Source organism: Styela clava, chromosome 6 (genome assembly GCF_964204865.1).
Source record: "Styela clava chromosome 6, kaStyClav1.hap1.2, whole genome shotgun sequence".
Taxonomy (NCBI): domain Eukaryota; kingdom Metazoa; phylum Chordata; class Ascidiacea; order Stolidobranchia; family Styelidae; genus Styela; species Styela clava.
The window spans coordinates 19910838-19935598 of NC_135255.1; the positions used below are offsets into that span (position 1 = coordinate 19910838).

Consider the following 24761-nt stretch of genomic DNA (forward strand, 5'->3'; position numbering starts at 1 on the left):
ATTTAGAAATTTTAAGTGACTCGAACTCTTACTTAAGAGTGAGAGACTCGGATGACCCATGACCAAGTCTCAAGTGGCCTGAATTATCTACACAACACTCAATGATCTGGCTGAAAGTTGCCTCCTTGTATAAATCTGGTTACTGCTGTTAGGTAAAAGCTGTGGTTGAAGCATTAGACCTAACCATGTTGCGTCAAATCTTAGGTCCAAATCCCACCATCTTACCAAAGGATGTAATAAATTGGGTAGGCAGCCGTGAAGCTGTGAAATTCTGCTATTTCAAACTTATTAGTAGCTCCTTACATAGTGGCCTCCAGTGACCTTGTTTGCCGCTACAATGTAATCATTATGTATAAAAATTATCAAGGTTTATCTTTTTGGATACTGCAGTAGTACGCAGTGGTGGATTCAAATTTGTTGTCAGCCGGTTCCATCACAAAAGTGATATTTTTCAGCCGATTTTGTTACAAAAAGTCATATTTTTTTAGCAAATAAACTGATTATTTTTAAATCCCTAATTAACATTTCAAAATCATAGTTAAGTAAGCATCATTATGTCAAAATTAGCATCAAAATTTTCAATGATGTTGGGGATTTTTCATATTGGTGTATATATAATATACTCGTACATAATGAACCTAAAAACCTGAAGGTGTATGATCTACTGAAAACACATGCTTGAATGTTGATATTCTATAAAAATGCTGTTATTCTTTAAAAAAAAAATAAACAAAGAGATCTTTATCAAGAAAAAAAAGTTTTCTGAAATTAAACTCAAATTTTGCAGTTTTTACATCAAATATTTCCAAATGGCGACCTGATTGTCATCAATTTCTTTATCTGTCGTCTAATGACTTGGAAAATATGGAAACTGTTACATGCAAACTTGATCATTTCACATTTTGAAAAAAACATATGAGCTACTTGATCTCAAAAATCGGTGTGTCAGATAATATGCAAAAATCCATTGACAGATTCAGAGACGGTTCTATAGAACCGGTGCGAACCGGCTGAATCCCACCACTGGTAGTACACCGTGAACTGCAGGTTCTTTTTCCTTGTTCACTTCCTACTTCGAATCCGTATGTGTCCGTTGTTACAAGGACGCTCGAGTAGGATAGTATTATAAAGTAGTATTACTATCTTATTAATTCATTTCTTTATCACAGCATTCTGAATGGCAGTACCGATGGTCAACCTGATTTTTCCACAACGACTCCACAACCCTTCACCAATGCTGGTGAAATACAAATACCATCTACACATGAGACAAATACTACTGAAAATTTTGTAACCGCCTGAACAATAACAATGAGCAAAATTAGACAATTTGAATCTTTTTGAATACAAAGCACCAAATCCATCAGGTCATGAACTGAAGTAATTTTAAATTTACTCTAGAAGAGTATTCGACATGTTTTTTTTGTTTTTATTTTTATGAAATTATTGTGCAGCCTTGTGAATACTAGTCAACCGTGCTACATCCTTGACGGGCTCCATAACAACAAAGGAGCAGAATCTCATTCCATATAGTAAAAGTTTTATCTCAGTTTTTGCTAGAGCGCAGTCAGTCTGAAATATGTTCCAAATTACCTGAGTTATGTTTTTTTTTTTGAGTCACCTTGTACTAGTACATATTTATGGCTTGATCTATTTCCTTTGCACCATTAATAATAACTGTTACACCTGCGTCACTGTGTCACCAGTATTGTTTTTCACACTTCCCTTCACTCTGAATAGGTATTATTATGTCATGCTCTCATACTCATACCATTTTTCCTCTTTTTATTTGTCAGTTTCACAAAATAAATTGCATTCCTTTGGTCACTGTAAATTGACCTTTGGTAATTTTCTGTGTACATATCCATAAACATTTTTGTATTTAATAGGCAACTTCTTGCCCATGTCTCAACTTTGTAGCCTACATATTGTACAAAATCTGGTCAAATGGGTAAAGTCTGATTTGTGCTAACTTTACTACATTACATGACAAGTGTTGATATTGTTACCCTCAATTGCACATATTTGTTTATAAGCAAAAAAAAACTACGTATGTAATGGTCATTGATTTACGAGGTGCATTATTGGCACACGTACCCGTAGGTTCATGTCCACTAGGTGTTGCGAGAGAGCGGTCACCTTCTGACTTTGGGATAGTACCACGTGCTGTTCACTTATGTTCTCGACGTACTGCACGTTAGGCTAACTGCCCCGTCTGCCGTTCTTAGTTAGTTCTGGCTCTCCCAACATGGACTTGTATTTGTAATTGATTCGTGTTTCCTTAGGTGTAACAATTATGTTTTCTTACTATTGGTACTGCATTTGTTTATACCCGAGTGACACTATAATTAATTACCGGCTTTTTCGTACCTCACCAACTGTTGGCGAGTGTTATTGTGTTCGACCTGATTTTGCAATCCTTGATCGTCTGTTACACGTTTTCCAAGTTATAAAACATTTGATTGTATCCAGTCAAGTAGACTGTTGTTTATGGGGATTTGGAGATCACAGGCTGTAATATTCGGTCGTGAAGGTGCGGTCCCGTCAGAGCATAATAAGAAAAAGACCGCGTTCACAAGTTAATTTTTAATATCAACATCTGTGGCACACTGTGATCCAAGTGGACACTGTTTTAGAGTTGGCACAGCGTGACCACCACTACAACGTAGTTGTGAATATTGTACCTTCTTTTGGCATTGTTTTTGGTTGTTAAAAAAGATATAGGATTAACATATTTATCCAGAAGGAGAGAAAAGGCCATAATACGGTTTGATCATATGACAAACCGGGGTTGCCATATTGGCTTTTTAACGCCAAATTTGCCAATTTTGGCTTTTTTCAAACACGTTTGGCGTCAGACTTTCCGTTTGGCTTTTTGGCGTTTTTTTTGGTTTTCTCAAATCTATTCTAGTGTCTATTATTAAAATCATATGAAATACAATATTTAGTGTGTAACAACCTACTTAACATTAGAATTTCCTGGAGCATTAACTCTCAACCCAGTAAGAAATAATTGCAGTTTCTGCAGCTGCTCAGACAGATGTTCAAGCAGGGTTGTAAACATTGCCTCGTTTTCATAGTTTTGCCTATTTGTCAGTTTTACATTCTGTTTTCAAAAAACAGTTGTATAACTTAATTTTCACATGCCTGTTATGGTTTATGTGAGCTTTAGTTTAATTCTGCAATTGCAGTAACGGTGTGATTAACTACGCTAAAATTACTGAATTAGATATCAGTGGTCCACCTGTGAGCGGCAGGGGGTTAGATAATTTTTTAATAAAATTGATGGTTTATAAATTTTAAAAGTGAAAAAATTTTCAATAGTAAAAGCACGATATACTGATATAGGAAGAATTTTTTAAGGTATATCACAAGTTTAAGTAGAAACATGTAGGTATATTACATACTGACAGACTGAGGCGGCACCCTGTATTGCATATATTGAATGGTAAAATGATGCTGTCTGCTTGATATTTATTTTACTTTCTACAGTTCTGGTCTATAGGAACTTTACTTTCTATTTGTGTTCCTCACTGAATGAACTGATGGCTCTACATCATTATCAGTACGTTACCAAGGGCTTAAACCTGACAAAAAGTACTTAGTAAAGGTACTTAGTAAAATTGTTGGCTTTTTTTATGTCTTGATTTGGCTTTTTTTGATCGCTGGGGTCTGGCAACCCTGTGACCAACTGGTTACCCTCTCAAACTTTCATGACGTATGCTGCGAACACGGATCTGTGCAATCATGAACTGCTAGGTGGGGGCTACTTCAGTGAGGTAAGAGGTCCGCGTCGAATATTGGGTTGGTTAGCCAGTGATTTGTTTCATATGCACGGACTTGAGGGTGAAGGAAACCGGCGATGTGGCGAGGAAACAAACAATACTTTTGCACATATTATCCTACATGAAATTTGAACCTGAGAACCCACCCATAGTAATCAGAGATGCAGTGATTACATACCACATAAAATTACAAGACCAATTCATCAAAACTACTGGTGCTTGTTGCCATATTGTTGGACTAACCAAGACTATCCAACAGATGAAATTGAAGGGAATAAAAAACAAGCCTTCCCCAGCATTGGTAACAACCTATATATGGGGAACAAAATAGATCCAACAGTTTTGTCGTCTGCAGTTGGTGCTAAGCCCACAAAGTTAGATCGAGCCAGAGTTCCAATCATACAGGTTCAACCAAAAACAGTCTGGTATCTGATAGGTTTTACAATAAAGTTTATTCAATCAGTGTAGAAATATAATATAACAGATTATAAAAAAATATATGATGAAGGAACAAGCAAGTACATCTAAGAAAATTACTACAAATTATACAGTTTTCCAGATATTGTGTTATATGGGATAAAAATACACACCAGATATATGCTTTTGGGCACAACAAACAAAAACCATGAAAGCAATGGAATGTCAAAATAATAGAATTAAATTCATTTCACAATTTCATTCACAGACATAATGTATCACAATGATTTTACTGCTGAGTTATTTTATTAAAGCTGCCTGGTTTCATCTCCTGATAATATGGAAGAATTGCGCTCACTGAGCTCAATATGTGGCATCGGAAAAGGCACAATTCTCACTCCATTTGAACGACAGGGGTACCGTACAGGTTGTCAGACCGGAAAATACCATATGCACATCGTTTACACATGGTTAGTCTACCAAAATAATTCACTAATAGATTCTGTTTAATAAAAATGCAACATCGTATCGAAGGCAAATTCTTCCGTACTGACATACTGTAGGGCAGGCTACCGGTACCCTTGATTGCATCAGCATGACTGTCTGCTATTTTTTGGTTCGAAATAGCAGTTGGTTGCCCTGTACATTACTGCACTACCCGGTAGGTACCTGTAAGGTGCCTGCAACGGGTGCAGCCTTTTAGTATAGATATATAGATTTCGTGAACGTGATTTGCAACAAGTAACACACAGTATTACAGCTTTCTAATTCTCGAAGCCATGTGAAGGGAACAAAAAGCGAAAAAAAGGAGGTGAAAAAAATCCATGGACCTTTCCCCGAGCATCGACTTCCTTTTTTACTTCGTGACATTGGCCAATCAGCAAATTGCAAAAAGTGACGTAACAGTGCTCCTTTTTCGCATCCGCTCAGACACTTTTCTCACTCAGACAGATTTTCAAGCGTGGTCGTAAACATTACCTCGTTTTCGCATTTTTGAACTCTATTCGTTAGTTTTCAGTTGTGTTCTAGAAACTCAAATGTAAATCAGATAATTCAATGGTCACCCTGTCTTCCTATGAGTTTTAATTTAATTGCAGTAATAAAAATTAGTCTAGAAATAGCTGTGATAGACTGGGATAAAATTCTTTATCGGTACTTTTAAAAAGCAGATTGTTGAATGGTATGAGTCAGAATGTTATTTTGAAACAAATACCTTATTTTATAGGCAACAACTCGCGAAACCACTCTTAAAATAAACACCGAACATTTTAGAATGGTAAAGTATGGGAAAAATTTCCTGGGTCAAAGGTCGGGAAAAGATCCATTCAGTGAAGCGTCCCGGGCCAGATTACTACATATTTCCCGACCACTGGGATACGCAAACCACCGTACCTTACTGCGAAGACGAGTCCAGCAATCCTTCCGCGTGTGACATCGCCCACGTGATTTGAATCTACGAAAGCACGCAGAGTACAGTAATCAAGTGCACGATGCGCCGACCAAAAACAGGTTTCGCGAAATCGCTCCCTTCGACTTTTTCGCCCCCCTCTGTATCGTTTTCGCCCACTTTGGGAATCACTGCTGTAGGCTACCGGTACCCTTGATTGCATCAGCATGACTGTCTGCTATTTTTTGGTTCGAAATAGCAGTTGGTTGCCATGTACATTACTGCACTACCCGGTAGGTACCTGTAAGGTGCCTGCAACGGGTCCAGCCTTTTAGTATAGATTTCGTGAACGTGATTTGCAACAAGTAACACACAGTATTACAGCTTTCTAATTCTCGAAGCCCTGTGAAGGAAACAAAAAGCGAAAAAAAGGAGGTGAAAAAAGTCCATGGACCTTTCCTAGAGCATCGACTTCCTTGTTTACTTCGTGACATTGCATTATTCCCTGTTTAAGCATTATTCGCTATTTGATTAGGGTTCTTGCATATACTTACTTAAAACTAATTTATATAGTCGTTCTAATCTGATTATAATGGAAAGCAAAATTGACCAACTGAAGTCAACATTGGAACTGATGGAATCACGCATAACAAAGAATTTAAAAATCGAAATCAAAGCAATCGTAGAAGAGAGCATAAGGGACCTACTTGAAGATTCAATAACTGAACACGATAAGAAAATATCAAGTCAAATCAACGACTCAGTCATGAATAATACCCAACAAATGACTGAGAAACTGGAAACAATGTTTCTCCAGACTGACCAATTAGTTGAGAAGCTCTCCAAAGTAACTCAAGAACTGGAATATCTGCGTTTCAACAATACTAAATTGGACACCGACTTATGCACTGTCAAAGCTAGTCAAGAATTTATTGGTGCAGAATTCGAGATTCAAAAAGATTATATTGCAAAACTGGACCAGGTGGTGAGAGATCTGACTGCAAAAAATGAAACCCTACTCAGCATTTGTAACTCCCTTCAGCAGCGTTTTGATCATGACTTCGAAGACCTCGCGCAATATATGAGAAGAGAAAATCTTGAATTTCATGGAATTCCTTACAAAGATGGTGAAAACACAGATAAAATAGTTGTGGGAATAGGGAAAAAACTGGGCATAACTGTTGAAAGGCTGGACATTTCAGTTTCGCATCGTCTTCCAAGGAGAGACTCGTCCAAAACTGGGCCCATCATTGTGCGTTTCACCAACAGAAATAAAAAGAATGAGTTTATAGCCAAAAAGTATGACGCGTCACGAATCAAAGACTTTGGGATTACAGGTATGACCTCACTTTACATAAACGAAAACCTCACTAATTTCAGGAACAATCTTCTTTATAACTCGAGACTAATAAAAAAGTCTAAAATGTTTGAGAGACTATGGACAACCAATGGCAACATTTATTTGAAGAAATCTAAAGATAGTCCTAGAATCCCAATTACCAAGCTCTCAGATTTGGATAAATTATCCTAAATTATGTATTGATATATTTGTGTAGCCTACTGGACCTGTAAAATGGCTGCCCAGCAGTATTGCTTTAACTGTCTTACAAGTAATAGTAGTCTTTGCAGTGCTTGTTTGAAATCAATTTTTCCATTTTATAGCTGCCCATATATAACAGACAATGAATTAGAACCTCTTGATACTACTGATTTCAATTTTGAGAATGTTAAACCCTGCTTATCACTTGAGACTATTGAAAATGTATATAACACCTTAGGCTCTTCGGGTACACCTGATAAGCGATTTACTTTGGCACATTTCAACATTCGGTCTTTACAAAAGCATATCGATGAACTGTCAAACATTATATCTGATCTAAATTCAATTCCTACAGTAATAGCACTTTCTGAAACTAAACTTAAAGCAGACCCAATTGTTAATATTGATATTGAAGGTTATGATTTTTTCCATGCACCAACCAAAACTCATGCTGGTGGAGTCGGATTATATATTAAGTCTCATCTCAATCCTTTAATGGTGCCTAAATATAAGCTAAATGTCAACTCATGTGAAGAGCTTTGGGTTGAAATACCTATTCATTTTGAAAAGTTTTCTTCCATTGTTATTGGTATTGTTTATCGCCACCCAGGATCCAATGAATCTGATTTCATGAGCGAACTTAGCAACACGCTTCAGAATTTGGCATTCGATAAAAAGAAATTCATTATACTAGGTGACATTAATATTAATTTATTAAGCTTCTCAACATTCACAAGAGGTTTTCTTGAAATGTTGATGTCTCATGCCACTATTCCAGTAATAACCCTCCCGACAAGAGTAACTAGTTCAAGTGCTACTTTAATAGACCATATTTATTCCAACATATCTGAAAAATGTGTTTCGTCTTTAGTTTGGCAAAATTGTATGACAGATCATTATCCTATTTTTTGTCAAATTCAACTTAGTCATGCATCTTCCCACTTTCAACATAAATTAAAACGTGACATGAGAAATTTTAATAGTGTTAACTTTGTTCAAGACGCCCTGAATGTTTTTACCTCTTATGACCTTTTTAATGTTAATCCTGAAAATTTTAATCTTCATTTCAGTGATTTCATTTCTAAAGTTTTAAGTGTATGTGACAACCATGCACCACTAAGGAACCTAACCAGAAAGGAACGTCAATTAGAGAGAAAGCCCTGGATATCAGCTGGCATCTTGCGCTCAACCAAAATAAGAGATAAATTGCATAAAACGCACTTTATTAACGGATCCATTGAACAAAAACAGCGCTATAAGAGATACGCAAACAAATTATGCCACTTGAAAAAGAAAGCCAAAGAGATATATTTTGCGAAACGCTTTGAAAAAAATATAAATGACCCAAAAAAGACTTGGTATACAATTAATTCATTAATAAATTCAAAAACTAATAATAATGTTACGCAAAGATTAATTGACCAGCACTCAGGGGAGGTTGTTCATGATAGTGCTAAAATTTCATATATGTTCAATAGCTATTTTTCTCAGATTGGACAAACCTTATCTTCTGCTTTTCACAATGTAAGTGATCATGATCACCTGAAATTCATGAGTGCCCCAAATAAGTCGTCCATGTTCATGGAAGATGCCTCATTAAATGAAGTAGTAAACATTATTAATTCTTTAAAAACAAACAAAGCAACTGGATACGATCAATTACCAGCTTATCTCATAAAACTTCTCTGCAGTACCATAAGTCCCATACTCTGTAAACTCTTCAATTACTCTGTGCTTTATGGTGTATTTCCAGACCATCTTAAAGTTGCCAGAGTTGTTCCTGTATATAAATCTGGAAAAAAGGACGAGGTATCCAATTATCGACCCATTTCCATACTGTCATGTCTCTCTATTGTTTTTGAAAACTTGATGCTGAGTCGCCTTCAAAATTTTCTAAATAAACATTGTATTATTAATAGCGATCAATTTGGCTTTCGAAATCAACATTCAACATCACATGCAATTCTAGATATTATCAGTAAATATTATGAAATCATAGATAAGGGCTTGGTTGGCTGTAGTATATTTTTGGACTTAAAAAAAGCATTCGACACAGTTGATCACAAAATACTTATTAGCAAATTGCAACATTATGGAATTCGCGGCACTGTCAGTAAATTGTTTTCTAGTTACCTGCGCAATCGCTATCAATTTGTCTCATTCTCTGCCAATGAATCACCTCATGAACTTGTTTCTGTCGGCGTGCCCCAGGGCTCAGTTCTTGGCCCGACTCTGTTCCTTGTTTACATTAATGATGTGGTGAACACTACTTCAGCAATTGTCAAACTTTTTGCTGACGACACGAGCACAACGTCAATATCCTCCAGTGTTATTGATTTGACCAGTCAAGTTGAACAAAACCTACTAAATGTCTCCCAGTGGATGAAATCTAATAAATTAACTATAAATCCTGAGAAAACACAAGTTCTATTAATTAATCATCCTTGTAATATAAATAAACATGCACCTGGTCCTAATTTCACTCTAAATGGTGTTAGTTTGAAAGTACGCGACTCTATTAAATACCTTGGTATATTCATTGATAATAGGCTTAAATGGGATGACCACATCAACTCCCTTAAACTAAAACTGTCTAGAGCTGTTGGAGTAATGACAAGACTAAAAAGGTTGATTCCTAAAAAAATCATGCGCACTGTTTATTTCTCTCTCTTTTTTTCTCACTTACAGTATGGAATAGTGGCATGGGGTTCCGCAAATAAGATTAGACTTAATGCTCTTTCTGTTCTACAAAATAGAGCTCTTCGAGTTATGACTAATACTCCCTTGCGTCATAGTATGAGCCCCATTTACAAGAGTTTGTATATTCTAAAAATAAACGATGTATTTATTTATGAAGTTGCTAAATTGATGTACCAATTCAGACATAATATGTTACCAGAGGCATTTATCTCGTATTTTACCGACTGCAGTTCTGTGCATTCTTATAACACTCGCTCTGCTTCTAAGGGTGCATTTTTTATTACTCGAACAAATTCTAAATTTGCTCAAAATTCAATCAGAATCATGGGACCCAAAATTTGGAATGACATTCCTGACATTTTCAAAACATTTTCATATAGAAAATTTAAAACTGAGTTCATGAAACACATCATATCCAAATATTAATTGTAAAGCCAATAAGTACCATTTTAAATTGGATACTGATGTGGATATGTGTATAAATTGTTATTTATACCTGGTTCACACACTTTGCAAATACTTGTGCTTTTTTACCTACATTTTCATTTTTTATCAAAATTCTGAAGCCCACATACCTAAACTGTGAACAATAACTTACCACATATTCTCGTTTATACGACGGTCGTGTATATAAGCCGACTCCATGAAAAACTGTTTTGAAAGTGCGATTTTATAAAAATCACATATAAGCCGACCCTACGATTCACAGTTAAGTTCGCCCTCATCGCGGTGTTGTTGTTTTCTCAAGAGAAATATTCAAACGAATTTTAGCGCTTTGCCACGTGTTGAAATGACGTCGATAAATAAATTGGCACTTTGATTGTTTATCTTCTGTGCGACCCTGTGCCTCAAACTGCTGCGACACATTTGCATGGTTCATGGTGGACTTTGCCGCCATTCTCTTGCAAGGCTTCTTATTTTATATTTATTTTCCATCACGTCGCAAAATTTGAAATTATGTTGTTATAAGTTGTATCTCTATCCCATAGAATGTAATAAGCCATTTCATGTATTGTCATGACTGAACAATATTATCGGTAACAACATTTAAAGTGTGCCTTTTAAAGTTTACACCAGGAGAAAACGGCAGAAAATGCTAGTTGTATAAATAGAATCGAGTTGTATATCTGTCAGTAGAATGTAATAAGCCATTTCATGTATAGTATATTCACAGTTTTCTTTTCAACATTTATTTTCTTATTATTGCATGTTTACCAATTATGGTGTTAACATAGTGACTACCTCACATATGACTTTCACTTGTATTATATACATGTGTATGTCTGCAACCTTGTAATTATACTGCTTTGAATTGTGCCTTAAAATTAGTAGATCAAGCACTCCCATTGTGTACATTCAAATATTTGTTTTATTATGCTTATAAACTATTCTAACCGGGTTATTTTAATGTATAGGCTAAATCTTTTCATTTTACAATTGATCTTTGTAATTACTTCATTCTAATAATTCTAAGTAATCATATGCTATCGTCGCTCTTTATTTAATATGAATCATACTGTTGGAGTATACTAATAACATGTACATTTGTAATATATATTCTTTGGTTGATTCTTATGAAAATGATATACAAAATATGTGAAAGGTGCTAATCTTATTGTACATATTTATAGTACATATTTAGCTACTATGTGATATATCATATCACCCATTTCATATCATCCAATTGTGGTTCATACTACAATGGCTTGAAACTAGACTGCCCTGGGTCATAATTTTAGTTTATATTATAATGTAGTTGTGTACATTATGTTCTTCTGATTGTGACATACAATAGTTTGACTATTCCTTCCCTTAGTTTGCCATATATGTATAACTAATAACCCATAATTGCTCATCCTAATTGCAATTTAGATACAAAGGATAGGAGGGCCTTGATCTAATATATATCGTATTATACTCTGTATTGAATTTAATGTGATCAATATTCTTTTAATTAATGTGCAATAGTGATATAGACAAATTTGCTAATTGTTCAGAATCTCTAATAGTTTAAACCTCGTGTATGCAATAATTACTACAAGGCGAAATATATTTTGGGCTATCGTGATTTAATTTGACCCAGCCTTGTCAAAATTTATTTAATATCACATATCTATTTCAACTCATAGACATATTTGTCTATTTCTAAATTATTTGTAAAGTGTTGCAATACCAGTCTGATTGTTTCCCATCTTAATAGCTGTTTTGCGTAGTAATGTGTAAATCTCGCAGAAGTTCCATATGCATCCTGCTTTTTTTCTTCACCCTAATGAATTGAAAATATAAAATTGTACTACTGTTATGCCTATATTTCATATCTCAATCTATGGTTTTCTTCACACAACACATTATTGTCACTCATAGAACCTTCAATTTCCCTGTGATCATATCCCTCATATTTTATCATGTGTAAGCACAAAAGATTCAGAACAGATTGAAAGTGTAAATTAATATAATAAATAATAATAAATTTGGTATGGAATTCTTATTTTTTGCTCCTCTCTATTTAAAATTTATTTAATAACTTCCTAATCCCGATTAGAAATTTTTCTCATCTCTAATTAGATATCATTTTTTTTTCCATAGTGTATATAGTTTTTTTTTTCCATATGTATATCCTGAGAGTGTAATATTACAGAACCTGTGTTATTAATTTATTTATTCATGTGCTTGCTTTGGGTGGTAACCGACTCAGATGACTGTTAATGGTCGTATCGTTACCACCCTGTCATCTACCGAAATCTAATTTTTCTCATTTTGCTATCATATATATATTGTATGTGTTTTCTGGTTTGACGAAACAATAAAAATTCTCTCTCTCTCTCACATTGGCCAATCAGCAGCAAATTGCAAAAAGTGACGTAACAGTGCTCCCTTTTCGCATCCGCTCAGACACTTTTCTCACTCAGACAGATTTTCAAGCGTGGTCGTAAACATTACCTCGTTATTGGACACGTTTAGTGGCCATAACGATCGTTTCAAAATTTTGTTGTTATTGTTATTTTCTTTCGTCATTATCATTAAAAAATCGCTTTCCTCTTCGAATACTGGACCAATTGCTTTGAAATTTTCAGTGAGTAAAGATTGATTTTTTGCCAGAAGGCTATTACTTCCATTTATTTCTAAATTTCGCATGAAATCTGATATTTCGTCTAAAATTTTGCTGTATTATTTTATCCATGGGAACACTGGCTGTCCGGTTTGATTCTGTAAATTATTTCTACGCGAAACTCGGAATTTTTTGTGGGTACCGGTGGCGTCAAAGGTAAATACTGTTTCGCTCTTCGCTACCGGTATTTGTTTTTCGAAATCATGGACTGCATGCTTGGTGTCAGTATATTTGTAGACTGTGGTATGTTTTGTAGACCAGTACCGGTATGTAGACCAAGTATGTACCGGTATGTAGACCGTAACTAGACCAATACGGTTATTCAGTTATTGTATTATAAACAGGAAACATGTAAAATATTTTATTCCTAATACCGAACCGGTAACTGCGTCTCAGTTCTAACACTGGTACCATACCGTACGCTGTTACCCGGTACCGGTAAGTGCCGAACACTGGAATAATAAATGTCAGAATGCCTGGTACCGGTAGTGAAATGAATTTCCTTTACCACATTTGGCTACTTCGGACGAAAACCAAAATTCTGAAATTTGTACCGGTATCCGAATACTGGAATATATCAAATGTCAGAATGCCTAGTAGCGGTAGTGAAATGAATTTCATTCACCAGATTTGCCTACTTCGGACAAAAACTAAAATTGGCATACCGGTACCGTATCCTTGCCTAACAAAATTTTGAACTGAATAAATATTTAAATCATACAGTTATAACTTTGCAAATGCTGATACTGTGTTATGTCAGTATTTGTCAATTAATTTGCGACCACCGTGTTTTTGTCTGTTTATTTGCTGTGATGTGGTGCTTTGTTTATAATTTGACGAGTTTTGTTCGAAATAACCGTGTTCTTAAAATATATGACGGTCAGAAATGCAATTAGAAGCCCGATGTTTTCAAAGGTAGAGAAGTTCTGGTAGCGCGGTGACACTGAACTAACTCGTAGCTGTCAAAAGCTTGAAAATCCATACAAATATAAGAGATAAAAAGATGAACTTTGGCAGGTGAGTAGAGTTGTGTTTCTTTTAACCATCTTTAAAGGTTTCGCGTTTTTATATTTAAAGGAGGGAGAATAGGGGGGTGCGCATTTCCAATACGTCGATAATATCTTTGTCAACCAATTTGCGATCACCCTGTTTTTGTCTGTTTGATTCCTGTGATGTGGTGCGTTGTTTATACAGGTACTGGTAAGTCACCGAATATGATTTTTTGGAGAATTGTTCTGCGTGTCCATATATTTGAGCATTGCTCTCTTGTTGCATTTTTAAATTCTATTCGTTAGTTTTCAGTTGTGTTTTAGAAACTCAAATGTAAATCAGATAATTCAATGGTCACCCTGTCTTCCTAGGAGTTTTAATTTATTTGCAGTAATGAAAATTAGTTTAAAAATAGCTGTGATAGACTAGGCTAAAATTTTTTAACGGTACTTTTAAAAAACAGATTGTTGTATGCAGGGATGGCCATTTCCGAATACTAAACTATTCCGAATACATTCTAAAATAATGTTTTCGAATCTGGAATTCCGAATACATTCTAAAATCGAAAATAATACATTTTTGTTTTAGTTGATTAAAACCCAGTAAATTAGGAAATAAGCTTCAATAAAAATATCAGAATGAAGCCACAAACCAACAATATATGTACACTAAGTAATTGATAGTTTATAGCTATCAATAAAAAATAATAGCAACTTGTGACACAGTCAGTTTATTAAAATTATTCACTTTGTACAAATGACCATATGAAAAGATAGCCAAAGAGTTGCCTGACGCTTTCTATCATTGGTACCATGATATTACGATAATAGTCAAGTTTATTGACAAAAATACTACTTGTATTCGGATAATTGTGTATATTTTCTGTGAGTAATAAAATTTATTGGCAATATAGGCAACAACCATCAAAAATCCATTATGCCTTTAAAAATTCTAATATTTAAGCCTAGAGTATTCTACTACCTACCAGTATATTTGTATATTAATTTATGTGAACCATATTGTTATTATGTGTAACATATTGTTGTGTTTGGAATTAGAAATGAATTAGTAGAGAATAGATAACCACCACTGCCAGCCGCTCAGCCAGGATTTTCGAAATCGGAAATTCCCATTGCCGCCTGTAACACCCACCGCGATTCCGCGCTCGTTAAAAGAGCCGTCTTTTCAGCGTATAATGATCATCTTGTTACGTAAAATATTCTATCCATGACAACTACGAGATTCTGAAATATCTTTATATATTAATTTAATGTGTGCAACGTAACTCGCGGTTGTTTCTTCTTACGTCAAAAAAACAAATATTACTATTCAGTCCACGGCGATCTGTGACCTAAAATTACGAGATAAACTGCCTGATGTATTTAATTTAATAAGTATTTTTGCAATCTTGCCAACTCGTTATCGCCGTTAGAAAAATCTCAAATAATTATATGAAATCATTGAAGTGTAGAGTTTAATTCATTTCATACAATGAATATACATATAAAGTTTAGCAGTAAATTAAAAATACATATTCATCGCCGCGATTATGCCACCTGTTAAAAGAGTTAACTTTTACAACAACGAATATATATTTTACTGTTGTGCAAAGTGATGAATTCGTGACCGACACGGGCATATTTAAAATGTCTTGCTTTATTAATTTAATTGTCTTCAATTTAACCTGCGGTTGCGTCGACAAAATAAAATCCTCACCACTCTTATATACCATTGCAATCCGCGGTCATAAAAATAAAAACGTGAGGTAAACTGCCCTATTAAATATTGTTTTGATCCGTATTTTGCGAATTCAATAAATATTTAGATGTACTTGTTAACAGTGACTCCGCTCGATCGAAATGCTGCCACTCTGATTATTTTCAGATAAAACCGTTCGAAAAATCCATAAATATGCTGTAATATCTCAGAGTAAAATTTATTTCATCACAATAAAATTGATTGAATATACTTTAGATGAATTATATTATATACATCCTCACAACCCGGGAAACAGTCGCGTTTCAAACCTTGTATTGTGGTAACACGAAAATATTCGACGGCAATTTAAAGTAATGGATAATCAGGCGAATCCCACTCTCAATTAGTGACGATATGTTTCTAAACGCCGACCAAACATAATGTGTGCCAGAGGCACATGAAATTTTGCGATTTTCACTGCCCTTTAAATTTTCGCGGGCTTCAATAAAACTTATATTGTTTACGGTTTTATTTTCAGTATTTTAAATTGCCGCTTTTCAATCAAAAAGTTGCGTTGTCTTCAGAAACTCGCCGCCGATGAACGTATTTACCAGATTTACAATTCCGTGCGCGTACAAAAATAAAATAAATGTTATCGTTATCGTGGAACAAATTTGTGGAAAATTTTCGTCTTAGCGAAAATAACACAATCGTAAAGGCGTTTACGGGCCTAAATAACACGTTACGCTGATGAGTGATGAGGACAATCACGCGCAAGTTTCTATCGAGAATGTTTTCATTCAACGGAAACGTCTTGAAAGCGGCGTCGAAAATGTGTGACGTCACACAAATATCCGATATTCTTATGAACGTGAATTCCGATATTCGAATGACGAGATATTCGAATACATTCGAATACTTTATTCGAATTGGCCATCCCTGGTTGTATGCGATGATGAATCATAATGATGGGTTGAAACACATTCCCCACTTTACAGGCGTAAACTCGCAAAAGCACTCTCAAAATAGCCCCGAAAATTTTGCAATGGTAAAGTATAGAAAGAATTTTTGGTTCAGTGCAAACTATGATTAACAACTCAAGTTTAAACAGAGGTTTTCTACATTTATCTTTTACAATTTTTTTTCGTGTCGTAGCCTCATCCAACGTTGGTTTCCGGCAAGTTTATATCCCGAACAAATTTTTACGCGTTTCGTGGGACTTAGTGTAAAAACATATCAATTCAGCGACCCATACCCTATCTCCATCTTTTCAAACCGGAACCTTGGATATGAACGTGCCATAAACTGACTATTGTACATATCGCCGTTGTGCCGTACCTCTTTATCTTGTGTATTTTACTAGAGTTTTGTTTGTATATTTCATGTCTGTTGTCCTAGTATAACGCAGCAGTCCTAAACTGCTGTTATTATTGTTAGGGGTCAATGTCGCACATCTGTGTCTTAGGCCAGTAAGGTCTTGAACATGTATCCCGTCTCTGTTTCACTGTTTAATTATTATGCAGATACTGTTACATTTTTGAGGCAAATAAACATACATACATACGTTTCAAGTAAAAATGTCATTATATTTTCTATCGCTAGAAGTCGCTATTGAGTCAAAAAGTAATCGTATCCATATTCTGGTCAGCCGGTAACAGCTGGAATTACCTACTGGAAATAGAACAAGGCATTGGACAGAATATGATGATGGTCACTGTGTGTTGTGCAATATTAATATCATTGAAGACTGTAAACATCTATTTTTTGAATGCTATTATGTTAAAATATTTTGGGATTGGTGCGAGTTGCATTTTAGTGAAAATAATATTGATACCATTATTGCACAAAATACATGTGACCTGTCAGTTATTATGATAGTTGCATGTGGAAAGGCAGCTATTTGGGAATTCAGGAATCAAATAATATTTGAAGATTTGGATAATTTCCAATCAGTTATGAGAATAATTTTTAAATGTAAAATTAGAGGGATGCTGAAAAATATGGCATCAAATATGAAAAATAGCTTTTTGGAGGATGGAAGAATTGAAAACTTGTTAGAAAAGTCGGTAATGTCATAGCTTTTGATAGTACATTTTTAAGATTGACTAGTATTGATAATATTGACTGTTTTTATAAATAAAAAAAAAATAAAAAAAAGAAGTATACATTGTATTTTACCCTTCAGAAATAAAATAAAAAAAACAAAAAAAAACAGCTGGAATGTGTTATTGTTTGCGGCAATCTGCGAATATCTTTGCAAACGATGCGGCATTCGTAAATTCTCTGATAACGTCACGCATCAGGAATATGTCATCGTTATTATGGTGAGTTCTTCGATTGTCAGAATGCAAGCCTCTTAACACTTAATAGTTTGATACTGCTACTGCCCTCAATTTTATTCTTGGCATCAATTCAGAGCCTTATATAACATAGTATACCGGTAACACTTCAAATTTGGGGTCATGTTCACAACACAACGTAAGTATCTTCTAATTGGCGTGGCACAACCATTTTTGCATATGTTATTCTTAATCACAACCTGACTATGTCATTCAAAAATTACGTCACTACGACGTCACAGTAACGTGAAAAGGCCCTACAAGCTATCATCCAAGACGCGCAGACGATCACCCGAAATCGAGCATACTATTTCTCTCGTTTTCTCATCGTAACGATCCCGATACGAGAGAGATCGCTGGCGTCAGTGAGTTCGTTATCGTTGGTGAAGATTCCATTTCGGGCGATCGTAGCTATACTTTGGCAAGCTATTTGACGTGATTGTGAGGTCGTAGTGACGTAATTTTTGGATGACGTAGCCAAGTGGGAGTTACAAATATCATATGCGAAAATGGTTGTGCCACGTCTAATAGAAGTACTTACGTCGCTTAGTGAACATGTACCCGAATTTGAACTTACCGTAAATTCTGATATAAAATAAAAAAATGTCGGGTCTGGTATAGTTTAGTACCACATCCACTTCTAGTTGGCCTGGCTCAACAATTTTTGCATATGTCAATCCTAACCCCCACCTGACTACGTCACCGAAAAATTACGTCATTTCGACATCACAGGGGCCCGTAATAAGGCCCACCGAAGTATGCGGATGGTCGTCCAAAACGGGCAGACGATAACCCGAAATCGAGCAAGCTATTTCTTTCGTTTTCTCGTCGCAACGATCACGATAGGACAGAAATCGCTGGCTTTAGCAAGTTCTTATCGGCGGCGCAGATGCCATTTCGGGCGATCGTAATTATACTTTGGCAATCCCTATGACGTGAGGGTGACGAATAACAAAAAATTGAAAAATTGCATTTCTGAAAAATGTGACACAAAATTGTGTAATGAATGAGAAATATAGGGGTCTCGTATAGTTTCGTACCTAACGTACTTCTAGTGGGCGTAGCATAACAATTTTTTCATATGTCAATCCTAACCCCCATCTGATCACTACGACATCACAATCACGGCATAGAGCTTGCCAAATATACGCACGATCGACCGAAACGGCATTGGCGCCGATGCTTACGCTGAACGTGACGTCAACAACGTGATTCAATTTCGCTCCATTCAACGCCGACGTCACATTGCGTAGCTCGTGCGTAACTCGCTGCGACATTTGAACGCCTGACTATGTGGCGCTACGTGTAGTTAAATATAAAGTGAAAGCTCCTACCTGATCCTAGTAACCAAATCCTACAAAAACTTCATTATAGCCCCAGTCATATGCTGTTTATTCATTGTGAATCCGTTTAAAGCACATCAAATTTGTGCGTCAATATTTTTGCATTCATTCTCCGAACGTATAGATGTTGTTGATACGTAAGGCTAATGAACAGCCAGTTACGCGTATCTATACTATCACAATGATAAAGTATGTATGTTTACGATGATAATATCTTAAGCGTAGAATGTTGCACAGGTGAGCATGAAACTCAGGTGCACTCAGTAGGAGGTTGGACCACATACGAGTAAGTCGCAAAATGAAGAAAAGAGTATCAAAGTTTCTATTTGGCGTTTTATCCGTTTCATGTCATTTGACTTTGTCTATCTGCCTGTGAATACATTATATCTGAATTATGAACACGAGCCACAAGCTCCACCGTTCCATATTGTTTTCCATTTCCACTGCCATTTTTTACTACCTATCGTAATTCATCATTCTTTTTTTTATTATTTTCATTCGTTTCATTTTTGTTTCGTATTAAAAATTGTTTTCCACTTCCATTTTTACGACTTAGTTTATGCGTCTGTTTTTTTATTTTCATTTGTCCCATGTTGTCTCATTTTTGTTTTGTATTAAAATGATCATATTAGCAAAATCTAGCACTTTCATGAAATTAAGAATAGTCAGAAGTAAATGGTTTAGTTTTGCGAAATGTCAGAAATAGCGATGGGCAAAATTATCATAAATTATTACATGCGTTGTATTTTGAAGCATTTTAGCGGTAATAATTATGACATGACACTGTCAAAATCGTCGGGTAAAGTGCTGAGTTCGCAAATTCTGTAGATAAAATTGTGAGTTAGTCGGTAACGATTTTAGCTATAATAATCGTCGGGTTATTGTTTTGTCCAAAAAAAATACGTTAAAACTTGAGGGAAATAGTTATATATATTTAGCGTCCGACCCGCTATTAGGTCCAAAAGCCTTATGACAAGTATAAATGCATAACGGCCGATTTATTTAATTATTATGATAAATAAAAATTCAGGATTCGTGCAATCGCAGGTGCAAAGCATAAGAACGTCAATCATCGTCTTAATAAGTATCTCCATCCCGGTGTCGATAATAATATCACCGTTCTCTTTAAACTCGAACGATTAATAATATACAAACTGTGATAAGATCAAAGCCAACACATACGATAAAAATCGAATGAAATTAATTTGGGTTTTGAAATCAGTCCTTCTTGTCTTCAAGAGCTGTTGCCGATGTAAACGCACGGGTATACCAGATCAATGACATTAAGCATGCTGCTAATGTCATTGACCAGATATATAAAACTTCAATGTCCGCCGACCCGAAAGAATTAACAATCGGAAAAAAATAAAACGGCCGTCATAGATGAACGTCAGTGTGCGACACGCAAAACGGATCACGGCATCGTAAGTTCTACGCAGCGACGTTATCACGCGTCACTGATCACGCAGACATTTCTCTCTCACGACGAAGTGTCGCAAAGTGAAAAAGTGGCCATTCGGAGTTAGAAACATTGGGAATACAGATCTGCAGACAAATAAAGTCAATAATTTGATTGAAAAAAGGTATTGACTGATATGAAACCGAGTTTATCATGAAGAGAAAGGCTTCATTGTATTATATTCCAAGTTTGGCTTCAATTGAACAATAAACGGCGGAGAAATTGTTCATAATATAGTGAAATCATCCGAAGTTACCTGCTTATAAACCTGTTGAGGTGAAAAGTTTGTTCGCATCAGTGAGTGTATGATGCGTATGGTGACCACGTCGTATATTCGAGAAAATTCTAAAGCCTGTATTACGAAACGTAGTTTATTTCATGCCGAGTCATCTGTGAAGCAAAGCATTTGGGGTGCGCTTACATTGTAACCTAGTCCCATGTAGCCTTTTTCAACCAGGGTTTGCTAGTTCAGGTTTTATTCATATCCAAGAAATGTGTAGGCCAATATATTTATTTGTTAAATATAATCAAATATCTATTAGGTTTGCTACTATTCAACTTTTGCCAGAATTAGGCTCTTATATATATTCATATATAGAGATTTAGTTATATATTGAGATTTAGACAATTATTAGCGGAGCCCCACCATGAACTTTAAAATAAAACATACAAAACCATTAATTTAGTTTACTTGACTACTCCAATGTATTTACCGTTGTCAAATGTTATTAATAACATTATTATATATATTTATATAGAGTTCAGTGATTACCTATTTCATCAATATTGTGACATTGGGGATAATATAAGGCACAAAAGTTGTGATGGAGCGACGCTTGATGATAATTATCGTTATATTAGCACTTTGCTTGGGACCGACAAACAAAAAACTGGCAGAATATGGGCCAGTCTATGAAAATGTCATCTGTGATGTCAAATACTTCAAAACAACCGAATGTACTACTGTTGAGCTTGATTTCTTGAAAGAAGATTACTGCTGCAAGGAATGCCCGGATCCGGATGGACAGGAAAATCCGGTTCCAGAAAACAGCATTAGTTGCTCTTAGTGAGTATTATTTAGTTGAACAAAAAAACATTGTGTTCATAAAGTTCTGTATTAAATTAGGTGAAAGAACTTTGATGTGCTTTGTGCAACTAATCATGGTCATAAAAGTGACATAGGTTCGTCATTTGATTGAGATGTCTTATCAGCTTTCCTCCCAGAATAAATATGCAAATCTTTTTCTATAAATGTTTGAAATATTAGAATAATCCTTGCTTTAGGCGAGGTTAGGGGTTCACAACCTATTCATCAACATAGCTCAGTGTTAGGGATGCTTGAGCCATTTAGAAATTTTAAGTGACTCGAACTCTTACTTAAGAGTGAGAGACTCGGATGACCCATGACCAAGTCTCAAGTGGCTTGAGTTATCTACACAACACTCAATGATCTGGCTGAAAGTTGCCCCCTTGTATAAATCTGGTTACTGCTGTTAGGTAAAAGCTGTGGTTGAAGCATTAGACCTAACCATGTTGCGTCAAATCTTAGGTCCAAATCCCACCATCTTACCAAAGGATGTAATAAATTGGGTAGGCAGCCGTGAAGCTGTGAAATTCTGCTATTTCAAACTTATTAGTAGCTCTTTACATAGTGGCCTCCAGTGACCTTGTTTGCCGCTACAATGTAATCATGTTGTAAAAAAATTATCAAGGTTTATCTTTTTGGATACTGCGGTAGTACGCAGTGGTGGATTCAAATTTGTTGTCAGCCGGTTCCATCACAAAAGTGATATTTTTCAGCCGATTTTGTTACAAAAAGTCATATTTTTTTAGCAAATAATCTGATTATTTTTAAATCCCTAATTAACATTTCAAAATCATAGTTAAGTAAGCATCATTATGTCAAAATTAGCATCAAAATTTTCAATGATGTTGAGGATTTTTCATATTGGTGTATATATAATATACTCATAGATAATGAACTTAAAAACCTGAAGGTGTATGATATACTGAAAACACATGCTTGAATGTTGATATTCTTTAAAAAAAAAAATAAACAAAGAGATCTTTATCAAGAAAAAAAAGTTTTCTGAAATTAGTTTTTACATCAAATATTTCCAAATGGCGACCTGATTGTCATCAATTTCTTTATCTGTCGTCTAATGACTTGGAAAATATGGAAACTGTTACATGCAAACTTGATCATTTCACATTTTGAAAAAAACATATGAGCTACTTGATCTCAAAAATCGGTGTGTCAGATAATATGCAAAAATCCATTGACAGATTCAGAGACGGTTCTATAGAACCGGTGCGAACCGGCTGAATCCCACCACTGGTAGTACACCGTGAACTGCAGGTCCTTTTTCCTTGTTCACTTCCTACTTCGAATCCGTATGTGTCCGTTGTTACAAGGACGCTCGAGTGGGATAGTATTATAAAGTAGTATTACTATCTTATTAATTCATTTCTTTATCACAGCATTCGGAATGAAAGTACCGATGGTCAACCTGATTTTTCCACACAACTCCACAACCCTTCACCAATGCTGGTGAAATACAAATACCATCTACACATGAGACAAATACTACTGAAAATTTTGTAACCGCCTGAACAATAACAATGAGCAAAATTAGACAATTTGAATCTTTTTGAATACAAAGCACCAAATCCATCAGGTCATTAACTGAAGTAATTTTAAATTTACTCTAGAAGAGTATTCGACATGTTTTTTTGTTTTTATTTTTATGAAATTATTGTGCAGCCTTGTAAATACTAGTCAACCGTGCTACATCCTTGACGGGCTCCATAACAACAAAGGAGCAGAATCTCATTCCATATAGTAAAAGTTTTATCTCAGTTTTTGCTAGAGCGCAGTCAGTCTGAAATATGTTCCAATTTACCTGAGTTACCGTATGTTTTTTTTTTTGAGTCACCTTGTACTAGTACATATTTATTGCTTGATTTATTTCCTTTGCACCATTAATAATAACTGTTACACCTGCGTCACTGTGTCACCAGTATTGTTTTTCACACTTCCCTTCACTCTGAATAGGTATTATTATGTCATGCTCTCATACTCATACCATTTTTCCTCTTTTTATTTGTCAGTTTCACAAAATAAATTGCATTCCTTTGGTCACTGTAAATTGACCTTTGGTAATTTTCTGTGTACATATCCGATATCCATAAACATTTTTGTATTTAATAGGCAACTTCTTGCCCATGTCTCAACTTTGTAGCCTACATATTGTACAAAATCTGGTCAAATGGGTAAAGTCTGATTTGTGCTAACTTTACTACATTACATGACAAGTGTTGATACTGTTACCCTCAATTGCACATATTTGTTTACGAGCAAAAAAAAACTACGTATGTAATGGTCATTGATTTACGAGGTGCATTATTGGCACACGTACCCGTAGGTTCATGTCCACTAGGTGTTGCGAGAGAGCGGGATAGTACCACGTGCTGTTCACTTATGTTCTCGACGTACTGCACGTTAGGCTAACTGCCCCGTCTGCCGTTCTTAGTTAGTTCTGGCTCTCCCAACATGGACTTGTATTTGTAATTGATTCGTGTTTCCTTAGGTGTAACAATTATGTTTTCTTACTATTGGTACTGCATTTGTTTATACCCGAGTGACACTATAATTAATTACCGGCTTTTTCGTATCTCACCAACTGTTGGCGAGTGTTATTGTGTTCGACCTGATTTTGCAATCCTTGATCGTCTGTTACACGTTTTCCAAGTTATAATACATTTGATTGTATCCAGTCGAATAGACTGTTGTTTATGGGGATTTGGAGATCACAGGCTGTAATATTCGGTCGTGAAGGTGCTGTCGCGTCAGAGCATAATAAGAAAAAGACCGCGTTCACAAGTTAATTTTTAATATCAACATCTGTGGCACACTGTGATCCAAGTGGACACTGTTTTAGAGTTGGCACAGCGTGACCACCACTACAACGTAGTTGTTCATATTGTACCTTCT

The 24761-nt window shown here is 35.4% G+C and overlaps 2 protein-coding genes across 2 annotated transcripts; both read left to right on the plus strand.

Moving 5' to 3' along the window:
* Positions 1-6130: 6130 nt before the first annotated feature.
* Positions 6131-8835, plus strand: LOC120331841 (uncharacterized). Its single transcript, XM_039399008.2, has 2 exons — positions 6131-6926; positions 8200-8835. Exons 1-2 carry the CDS (start codon positions 6182-6184, stop codon positions 8220-8222), a joined length of 768 nt encoding a protein of 255 aa, XP_039254942.1. The 5' UTR covers positions 6131-6181; the 3' UTR covers positions 8223-8835.
* A 12687-nt stretch (positions 8836-21522) lies between these two features.
* LOC144424352 (uncharacterized) lies at positions 21523-24664 on the plus strand. Its single transcript, XM_078113559.1, has 2 exons — positions 21523-21833; positions 23249-24664. Exons 1-2 carry the CDS (start codon positions 21592-21594, stop codon positions 23370-23372), a joined length of 366 nt encoding a protein of 121 aa, XP_077969685.1. The 5' UTR covers positions 21523-21591; the 3' UTR covers positions 23373-24664.
* Positions 24665-24761: the final 97 nt, after the last annotated feature.